Source organism: Rhodnius prolixus, unplaced genomic scaffold (genome assembly GCF_049639745.1).
Source record: "Rhodnius prolixus isolate KJV_2025 unplaced genomic scaffold, Rpr scaffold_8, whole genome shotgun sequence".
In the NCBI taxonomy this organism is placed as follows: Eukaryota; Metazoa; Arthropoda; class Insecta; order Hemiptera; family Reduviidae; genus Rhodnius; species Rhodnius prolixus.
This window is the reverse complement of record NW_027411593.1, coordinates 9,691,899-9,703,179: the sequence shown is the minus strand read 5'-3', so window position 1 is coordinate 9,703,179 and position 11,281 is coordinate 9,691,899. Positions and strand designations below refer to the sequence as shown.

The window sequence follows — 11,281 nt, the reverse complement described above, 5'->3', positions numbered from 1 at the left end:
TAGGCCTTGAGGCCACCCTAGTCTAATCTAATCTAATCTAGTTATTATTAGGGGTGTACACTGTGATTTAGAGAGTCATTTTGGTTTAATATAAAATTTTACAATCTGGATAAAGGCAGAAAATATGTTGTAACAATTTGGAGTGCGAAAAAATTAAAAAATTCGAAACTCGAGGTAGTAGTTTGTGTGTTCTCGCTAGATATTTCCTTATCTTTTATTATTTCATTAAAACTGTCCGGTAGAACAGTTTTATAAGGTTTCATCGTCAAAAACTGCACGAAAAAGCGTAACGTTCCAAAACACCCAACTTTGACAATTTTTTTCTATTTTCTATGAAAGATAAAATTCCCAATTTTTCTTTTTTTAATATAGGGCAAATCCTCCTTTATAATTAAATATAGGGTGACTGCATCTTCTCTACAATAAAATATCTTGTTTAGTCTGTGGAGTTTGTTGCCGTAAAGCTTTGCTTATCATTATTTCAGATTGAATTCACCAACCATAATCTCTCCTAAAAAAAAGAGTTATCTCGTAAAACAATCACTGAAAGCTTTCAGAATTTATATTAAAATTCTGGGATTGTTTTCAAAGGGGGGGGGTTACCATTTTAAATTGAAAGAGTTGTATTTGATTTAGAAACGTCGCATTTGATATAAAAACGATTTGCAAACATTGCATTTGGGTTTAGAAAACATTCAAAATTTAAATGGAAATTCAATTATATATACAATATTTTCATTGAAGTTCTGATTTACTTTGGACGTAAAATAATAAATCAATTATTTGTTAAAATATTGTTTAGTAAATTGTAAAAATTTTACGAAGATTAGAATGCTTTATCATGTTTTTTGTGATCTTAAGAACAAATATTTAGCGTTTCACACGATTTACTTTTAGTACAATTTTCAAAGACCAAATTTTTAAGCTTATTCAACTTTTAGGTCTTCTCTTATTGATCTGGGAGGGCTAATCTTAGGATATCTGAGGAATTATTGAGCCAAAACTTGGGTTAATAGCCCAATGCTTTCGGCAGAGCTGGATATTTACTAGATTTAGAGGGGGATTATACGTTAACCTAGATCCCCTTGGGTAGAGCTTCTATTAGAATAGAGAAGATAACATAAGGAACAAGTGATTTGGCTCCAACGAGTAATTATACCAAATTATCGGCTCCCATTTTTCGTACTTCGTACTTCCTTGAGTGTAATCTGGCTCAGTTGTTTTCACCAGCACTCACGGCTGTGTTTCAACTGGTGCTCCGCAGGTGGGGGCATAGTTCCAATAAAAATATTACTGGAAATATCTTTAGAGATTTTTGTAGAAGTGGAATTATTCTAAATTGAATCTTTAAGAGTGAAGCCTATCCACATCATCACCTTAGAACTGTCCTGTAACGACATTTTTTTTATATATTAAATTAATAAAAGAAAATCAGTTTGGAATTTCTGGATAGAGATTCATTAATAATGATGGAAGACGTCATAATCAAACCGGATGTGTGAGTGCGAGTGTGTGTGTGTGTGTGTGTGTGTGTGTGTGTTAGTGTGTGTGTGAGAGGAAGATGATCGCTCTCCTTTCCAAGAATCAAAACTTTAGGAATTCGCGTGAGTTTAGCTTTACCTCTCGTTTGTTAAAGAAGTACATAGTGGGTAAAACGGATAAAGATAAAAAATAATAATACAAAAAAAATATCTCCAGTGTGGAAGTAAAGACATAAGAGAAATGTGGACAGAGCTGGGATAAAACCCGCCTAAGGACGGACAGAAAAATGCGCTAGCTTGACTTGCAAATCAGATTCCACTAAACTTGCAAAAGCTTTTTGTCCTGCGCCAAGAAAGGAACAAGATTGTTTAGACTGGCCAAGAAAATAGTGTACGCCCATTCTTTTACGTATTTACACGTAAACTTGTAGAAAGAGAGGTTGAGAGAGAGATAATAACACAGGCTACAAAAATCCTGAATCGTTGAACAACTCCACTAAAACTAGGAGCACACTCTCTGTCTGTGGGTAACATGGTACACACATTGTTAGAACTAAAGCCTTTGCTGGAACTTTACTAACGGGAATCCTCCACTTCTTATCTAAATAAGATCTCACCCGAGCAGAGCAAGTCTTTTCCTTTATCATCACCATTTAGTGTATTTCCAGAGGCTGTACGGGCATTTTTATTGTCTGTATTCAATACAAATGTGTGCAATTTTATCCACAAATAAATTTCTTATAAACTTAACCAGTCTAGCTAATGCTAGTCCAAATGGATATTGCTTGGAACTTGTATTTTTAGTCGTAAACTAGTTTCCCTTTAGACTATTAAGATCTATGCCATTTCTTCTACGTTTATAGATCCATGTATCCTGATTTTTGTCTAACATGTATTTGTATTTTTTTTTTGCCTTTTTTGGCCAGGTGATCCGAGCACTTTAGCAAATTAAGTTAGGCCTAAATATATGCCAGTCAGTCACTGTATAGATCGCTATCTATATTCAAATAGTTTTGTGTCAATGATTGTGTATAGACGAGTGTTCACTTGTTGATTTTATTTTATTATGAAATATTTCCGTAAAGAGATCCATAATATGGCAATATCCATATTTTTCTTTTTCTGAATATGCTATTTTTAATATCAATTACATAATCCCCACACTAGACTTAAAAGAACAGAGCTAAACAGACGCAATCTACTACTTAAAAGACTCTAAGACGATAGATCAAAACTCTTTTTGGACAACAAAAGACTGATTTATACTTCTATTTTGAAACCCATCTGGGCGTATGAAATAGAGCTGTGAGGTTCAACCAAACGCTCCAATCTCCAAAGGATTCAATCGCTACAATCTAAAATACTTCGCTCCATTTTATGTCTCCAACCTGGACTATACACACTGACCTTAACCATTCCTTTTGTCACACAAGTCGCTGAAAACACGATTCAGAAAACTCCACTTCAGCCTGCAATCTCATATAAAATCCTCTAGCTCCAAAATCTTTCTTCTAAAACTCTTCCTGATAACCCGGACAAGACACCCTTAAAAGACAGTGGCCTCGTGATCTCCTCTCAAGTGAAGAGAGTGACTAACCATCTAATGTTTTGGAGTATTACCTCTGGGGTAACTTCTCCACTCGTCACCTATTTATTTATTACTCTATTGTATCATTGTTACTTATAGCACTAACGCGCTGATTGTAGCATAAATAAACGCAAAAAAAAAAAAAATACAGGGTGATCCATTTAAAACGCACCAATCGCAAATAACTTTTTAGGAAAGCGGAATTTCGAAAAAAACCCACGAAGTAAACTATATGTTCTTTTTGGTCTAGTTTTCAAATTTTCCATCCCCGATGCTGTAACTTTATTTTTGGCGGAGTTACGGCCAAAAACCCGATTGGGGTTTTATGAAGACCACTAGTTTTGACAATGATTGTGAAAACTACATAAAAAATTGTGAAAAATGACGTTAACCCCGTTTCGATATCACTAATATTTGTCAAGGTATTTAAGATCAAAGTTACTATTTTATCAACTCGTGAACGGTTTTCAATATTAATTTTCCACCAGAAATACACGTTTTGGGAGGTCCTCTGACTGCAAAAATGTTATTTGTGACGAAAAGAACAACAAATGATAATAATTGAAGATGTTAAAACATGAAGTGTAATGTAATGGTTATGGGTGAGTTAGGATAAATTGGTTTTATCATCAAATAAAAGCAACCATCAAATCATTTTAATGTACCCAGTATGCAAGACTTCTTGACCAATGATTGCGGTAAGAATATCTTGCCAGGGAGATCTTGTAAGTGGAAGACCCTAGTTCGAATTCTGCGAATGCCTACATTTTATTTAAAAAATTATTATAATGTATTAAGTATTATGAATGACTGCATACGCGGGATTCGAACTGGGGATCTTCCACTTACAAAGCCACGCTCTTGATCATTAGACCAACACCCTAGCAAGATATTCTTACCGTAATCATTAAAGCTTTTAAAGAAGTCTTGCATACGGAGTACATTAAAATGATGTGATGGTAGCTTTTATTTGATGATAAAGCAAGTTTATCCTGACACACCCACAACCATTAAATACACTACATGTTTTAAAATCTTCAATTATTATTATTTTTGTTCTTTGCGTCACAAATAACATTTTTTGCAGTCAGAGGACCTCCCAAAACGTGCATATCTGGTGGAAAATTAATATCAAAAACCGTTCACGAGTTGATAAAATAGTAACTTTGATCTTAAATATCTCAACAAATATTAGGCATATCAAAACGGGGTTAAAGTCATTTTTCACAATTTTTTATGTAGTTTTCACAATCATTGTCAAAACCAGTGGTCTTCATAAAACCCCAATCGGGTTTTTGGCCGTAAGTCTGACAAAAATGAAGATACATCATCGGGGGTGGAAAATTTGAAAACTAGACTAAAAAACATATATAGTTTACTTCGTGGATTTTTTCGAAATTCCGCTTTCCAAAAACGTTATTAGCATTTGGTGCGTTTTAAATGGATCACCCTGTATATAATATTGTATATAATAAATATAATATTGATAAACGTGGAAGTAATATTCTGGGTTAGTTTTCCAAGACAGGAAAGGTCCTACAAAGTTTTCAATAAAACAGAAATATTACTTCCGTCACAAGCTTCATCGTTTACAGCTGTAATATAAAATTGAAGACTAATACATGACGCGAGACTAAATTGTTTTTTTAGAACTTTTCTTCAATTACCATATAGTCTTTTTTGCTTTTCTAAAGGGTGTAGGGGTAAACGCTTGCTGAACCTGTTATTGCCAATTCTTCTTTCCCATATTCCCATATTTACTGACTAATAATTTCATCATAAACCTTATTTCCAGGTAACATTTTCAATTACATTTTTTTCCCTTTTAGGGTTTTTGGCTGTAAACACAGGCTGGGTGTGTGGAGGGGGATCACCTTTCTGGGATGGATATTAATATTGGTAGTAGCGGACTAGCGCAAGAACATTGATTGTCACTTTTTATAGAAGGGACTATTATGGGATAGCTATGGGATTAATGGCCGTTGACTTTTTTCTGATGTACCGACTATAACATAGCTCCAATATTCTGGTGATCTATTAAAGACTTCTCCTCTAAGTTGATGCTAGAAGAATGTTTTCCAATTTCGTATGGATTGTTTTCTGGGGACTAGTCACTTCCTTCTTCTGGGCTTTGGGCTACAGGTATACCAGCCTAATAACATGATTTGCACTTCTTAACTTCATTATCTCACTCTTACCAACAAAAGATCCCCCACTAGCCAAGAATTAGGTGCATAGCCTGTACATTATCATGAAAGAGAAGCTGTATTGGGGATAGTCTTCTACTTTATTTTCTTTAAAACAAAATAGTAAACATGCCTATTTTCAGACAGCTTTACGGTTAACCTTTACCATTAATTAACATCCAAGATCTAGACCGGAAATGGAACCCAGTACCACAATTTTTCCTAGCTTTATAGGCTGCGCCTAAATATTTTTCTTTAACCAGTTAAGCGTGTAATCTCTATTACGGTGCGTTCGACGATTACTTTATTTTTTACTTCCGTTTTGTTAAATAATAATTGTTAAAAACTAAAATGGTTACATTTCTTTTTGTTCCTTCTCTAAAAATTGACATTTGAGTAAATTAGTAGTGAAAAGTCGGTTACGAAAAATCCCAGTTTTCTGCATTTACACCCCTCTGTTCGGGGGTAGGATTTTATTAAAAACCAAAAAAATCTATATGATCTTGAAGCTCAATAAAGGCGCAACTTTTTCTGAAATTATGTGACTCCTTGAGTCATTAATCATTGAAAAAATGCAGTTGAAAATTTTAAACAGAAATCATCGAGAACGAATTTTTTAGACATTAAAGTAAAAATTCAGTTGTTTATAAGAAACGTTTTGAGGCTCTGTACTGAGCAGATTTATAGGAAATTTAATGCTCTTTCGTTTGGAATAAGCAGATTTGTTGTAGGATAACGGATAGAATAGTTATGGCCATTTTTATGGGTGAAAAACGCGAATATCGACGGAAAAATTAAAAATGCAAATATCTTGTACACTATCGAGAATCGGGCCATAGTGAATAGAATAAGTTTTGTTGCATTTGAGCTGCTGAATCACCTCCCGAAGTTTCGACCACTCCTCCGTGTACACCCTGTATATTAAAACAAAAAAAAATAGACCATTTTTGATGAAAAACACTCTTCCAGATTCAAGGAAACTTAAAACCAATTTTTCTGGTTAAAATTCAACTTTGAGAAACTGACATAATTGCATTACTTCCCTTGCCTGGCAATAAAAAGTAAAAATAATTAAAATAAAATATTACTGAATAATTTTAGCAAAAAAAGTAATAGTCCCAGGTTTGTTCATGTTATTTTTTATTATAAAAACGTGTTTAAAATAAAACAATTTTTATATATCTTGTAAAAATGGGTTTTTGCACAAATCTTTTATTATATTTATATATAATAGAAAAAATAATAACACATACATTATATTATACATTATATAATTATAATACATTATTATTTTTTCACAATTTGTTTGCCGACTTGTTGTGGTAAGCCTAAGGCTGGTAATTTAGCGACAGGAATGTATTTTGTATTGCTGTAAGGTGATTTGGGTTTAGCGTATATAACATTCTGAGGGGGTTGCTTGTCAGCCAGGGCGTAGAACATTACATTCTCCGTTCTTTTGCCGACCAATCTGCTATCGGGGCACACCTGTCAAAGCATAACCATTGATACTATTAGCACATCTTTTTTCTTATCATGGTTAATTTATATTTTATTTATTTAAAACTATTTTTTGTCTCTTTTTTAGACTTGTAAACAAAAAAAAAATCGCAAAAAAACAGCTCGGGTCGGTAACTAAGTGAGCGTACATAATTAAAATAAAATTGTCAAGAATATTTATTAGTCAAAAGAAAGATATTTTGGGCCTGTTAAGTTTAAAATGAGAATGTGAGTGGTATAAAGCAAGTGGTTTGGATTGGCTTAAACAGTTCACTGGGCAAAATTACGTAATTACGGAATGGAAGGACCATAAAATCTGCGGGATTAGAACTGCGGCCGTGGTAAGTACGTAATTTGCGGATTCGTCCGTTAGCTTCTATCTCAGTTGTTACGTCAGAGAGTGGAGAGGATTAGAGGCTTTAAACAAGTACAAGATTAAAATAGGAATATTTCTTTCTAGCGTTAATCCGCTTTGATATCGGAAAATCCCTTTTTTAATTTATTTTTTTTTAAAAAAAAAGAAAACACATTTCATTAACCTTGTGAAAACTGAATCCAGATGACCTCCAGCAGGATAGTTGATAAGCAAGATTCTAAGGAAGCGAGGAAAAAATAAAAGTAGGAGGCAGGATATTGCCTGGAGCTTCGGGCTCACACTTAAGTTATTTTGTCCACGCTTTTCCACTTTCACTCTCTGACGTAATAACTGAGAGAAAAGCTAATCTAAAGATGGTTTTCTTTTACATTTTCTTATAATTAAATAAATTTAAATTTTGCGTAGATAGTATAAATGTAGAACGGATGATCTCATTTTGTTATAAATCTGGCATGTACATTCAAATGACAATTTCTTACTTCTACTCTCAATGTCAGAACTCCCAAATTTTTACACCAATTATTTGATTCATTATTTAATTTTTACCAAAATTATTACCACTTTTAAAACCAATGAAAAGCAATCTTAAATCTACACAAAATCGCTCCCTGGGAAACTGTCCTAAATCAGATTTTTTTTCTAGAAAAATAAAGTTAAATAATAAATTATTTTTTTTGTATGATATGCATAATAGAATTCCTAAATCCTAGGAGCTCTCTTCAAGAGAATAACAAAAATAAATAAAGGAAATTAATAAAAAATAAATAAATACATAAAATTAAATAAAAACAGCTTTTTTGGGGGAATCTATTCGCTACTTCTCTCAAAAGTACCGTTAATAAAATTATTCGGGACTTTTTCAAGAAAATTCTACGATAGCCGAGGGGTTATAGGCTAGACCCGCACAGCTAAGATGTATTGCGGTACTAGTCTATATTCCCAATGGTTTATATGAGAACTTTATAGTAAAGTATAGTTAGCTAATCGCCACGATAGCCGAGGGGTTATAGGCTAGACCCGCACAGCTAAGATGTATTGCGGTACTAGTCTATATTCCCAATGGTTTATATGAGAAATTTATAGTAAAGTATAGTTAGCTAATCGCCACGATAGCCGAGGGGTTATAGGCTAGACCCGCACAGCTAAGATGTATTGCGGTACTAGTCTATATTCCCAATGGTTTATATGAGAAATTTATAGTAAAGTATAGTTAGCTAATCGCCACGATAGCCGAGGGGTTATAGGCTAGACCCGCACAGCTAAGATGTATTGCGGTACTAGTCTATATTCCCAATGGTTTATATGAGAAATTTACAGTAAATAGTTAGCTAATCGCCACGATAGCCGAGCGGTTATAGGCTAGACCCGCACAGATAAGATGTATTGCGGTACTAGTCTATATTCCCAATGGTTTATATGAGAAATTTACAGTAAATAGTTAGCTAATCGCCACGATAGCCGAGCGGTTAAAGGCTAGACCCGCACAGCTAAGATGTATTACGGTGCTAGTCTATATTCCCAATGGTTTGTATGAGAAATTTACAGTAAAGTATAGTTAGCTAATCGCCTCCGTCCACGACACCTAATTTGGTAGCTGGACATAAAGTCTGCCAGAAAATAAAATAGGCATCACATTACCTCTTTTTTTTCACTTCGTATCAAAGTATTATGCAGGTGACGAACTAGAAGAGACGACTAGTAAGAAAACTAACTTAGTGGAGTGATGAACATTCGGCTTGGAGTTCTCTTATATCTTTTAGCTGTGTATTTAGTTTGTTATAGGTAGCGCTTGTCTGCTGGAACCCCCTTGATTGGTTGCCACTTGGAGCTAGCTCGACGGTTTTTCGTAATTAAGAAGCTTTATGGTGTTGTCAGTTATTTGTTCTATGCCCTTGCTTTATTCGGCAAAGTTTACGTTAGTTCTGCTTCTTATTATAATAATTGCAGAAATCTACAGCGTTCTCACAAGCTACAATATGCAATTCATTTAAAAGTTTTGGCCGTTTCCTAGATAATCTCAAAATACTAAAAAAATTATTTCAGTTAAGAGGTATTTCCGATCAGCCGATCTTCAGAAATACCCAGATCCGATTACAGATGGCCCTGATAGTATAAGATTTGGATGCAAGTTAGCTTTTAAACTTATTTCATTTCTTTACATTTAAAAGCATATTCATTTACAAAAGAGTATGAGTATTTTACTAGCTTCCCGAATTACACTTCGATGAAATCCGTTTGAAATGGAAATGGACAAACTGCTTAGAAAAATAAGCGCATTCTTAGCCTTAAAAGACTTAAAAGCCCAGGCTTTCCCTACTAATCCAAAAAAAAAAAGTTCTCCTTGTCCATGTATAACAGCTGATTCCTTAGGACTTATTTTTTTCTTAATTACGCTATTTTTTTTTTTTTTTTTTTTTTTACAATACAAGAGATCTCTACCTAAGTTTTGAAGATACCCGTTTCTTGTATATATATTAAGGTATTCGCAATCCACAAATAACATTTGCCCAATAGCCTAAACACAGTTTTAATACGTTCCGGTATCCTGGACGCCTAGAAAAATGGAAAGAAAGATTACCGAACTAAAAATAACAATTTGAATGTTTGATTATTTGAGATATCAGTTTGTAGTATTTTCTCAAAAAAAAATTTTCCCATTTTGTTACATTCTAAAGTATCCCTTTTATTCCAAAATTTATTTTATTTTTTCAGGGAATCAGACTTTGAAATAAAAGCAAAACAAAATTAAACAAAATCTTTTTGGATATTGTTTTCAAGAGATAAAATTAATTGCATCTAACTATTTTATTAACGATTTGCAAACAGCGTTATTTTTGAATGATTATCGTGAACAATACATGTTTATTATAATGAAGGAATTCGCAAAGTATAAAGCGTAATGCTTATTAAAGTAGTAAAGTAATGCTTATTTTTTTCAGGTGGATTTCACGTCCAACTACCTAGCATCGACTAGCAAACGTAAAGCAATAAATAAAATGTGAGTCCTATGATCGGGAATCGAAACACAATACTTCTTAGCTTTGCGGGCCTCGCTTTTAACCGCTCGGCTACCCGTGGCGCCTAAGGAAAAAACCAATATAAATGTATTGAACAAAAAAGGGGGGTTCCAGTTACCAAATTGACTTGCAGCTGAATACGTGCATGATTTCAAGTTAGTTACATATTACTGGGGAACGTTTCGAAACACTCTTTGCAACGTTCTAAAGGACATGATCGGGTTAGCGGGGTTCTAATGGGAATAAATGCAATGTGTTTAAAGCGGTTTTAAGCAGAGTTCTGAACATGCAGCATTGGATTATAGGACTTCAACAATGGAGAAGTATCCTTTTCATGGATGAGACTAGGTGCCTGGCTTCAGTCTCCCGGAGGACGCAAAAGGAATTGTACAAGGAACCGCTCTTGAAGGCCGGTAACGCAAATAACCCAAATAAAAATGAATGTTCTGTCTTTTGCACTCGAGTATACTTTTATTTAAAACAAAAATAGTGATTGATGCTCTGAGAAGTACCTAATTGAAGCACTAAATACATGCATGTTAATGAGCGCTTCATAGAAATGAAAAAAAAAAAGAAAGTAATTTAAAGAAGCACCCACCTGATTGGTCTGAGGAACATTAAACTCATTTGGTACTTCCGCATAATAAGCTCCATCAACGTTAACAAGTTTTGGTTTATCAACTTTTGGCAAAACATGCGTCATAATATTTTTGAACTCTGTATTAGCATTCTGTTTTACAGGATGTGCTGTACTTAATTCAATAAAGTAATTAGTTGATTCCATCGTGCCAACAACGGCCGTCGGTGTCATGTTCATAGCGCCAGGTGGCTCTATCATTATATTTCCGGCCGGCAAAGAATGGCCTATTTGTTTCGTCGTTGGCGTCATTGATTGCAACTGTCTATCTTTTGCCGAATCTTTGGCTTCAACAATTGAGGTTGTATTTGATTTCGGTTGATGCGATGAAAATGATACGGCTTTCTTCAACGATTTATTACCACCTCTTTCTCTATCTGCTAGTTTTCCTTTGGGCCTCACTTTCTTCTCTAAGACCATCTTAACTTTGTTCGCAAACTCTGTCGCTTCTTCCGTTGTTAACTGGATCTTTATTTTATCGATCTGGAAAAGGAAAAAC

The 11,281-nt window shown here is 34.1% G+C and overlaps 1 protein-coding gene across 3 annotated transcripts in view; it reads right to left on the bottom strand.

Annotated features, from left to right (window-relative positions):
• Nucleotides 1-6,509: 6,509 nt before the first annotated feature.
• Nucleotides 6,510-11,281, bottom strand: part of LOC141450821 (uncharacterized) — a 36,910-nt gene continuing 32,138 nt past the window's right edge. For 2 of the 3 annotated variants that reach the window (XM_074121648.1, XM_074121649.1), the window contains exons 5-6: nt 10,744-11,265; nt 6,510-6,740 (exon numbers count right to left, since the gene is read on the bottom strand). In XM_074121648.1, the coding sequence (XP_073977749.1) occupies nt 6,543-6,740; nt 10,744-11,265 (720 nt within the window). In that variant the 3' untranslated portion in view covers nt 6,510-6,542. Of the gene's footprint in view, nt 6,741-9,552; nt 9,682-10,743; nt 11,266-11,281 lie in introns of those variants that run through there. The other variant, XM_074121650.1, reaches the window with a different exon arrangement.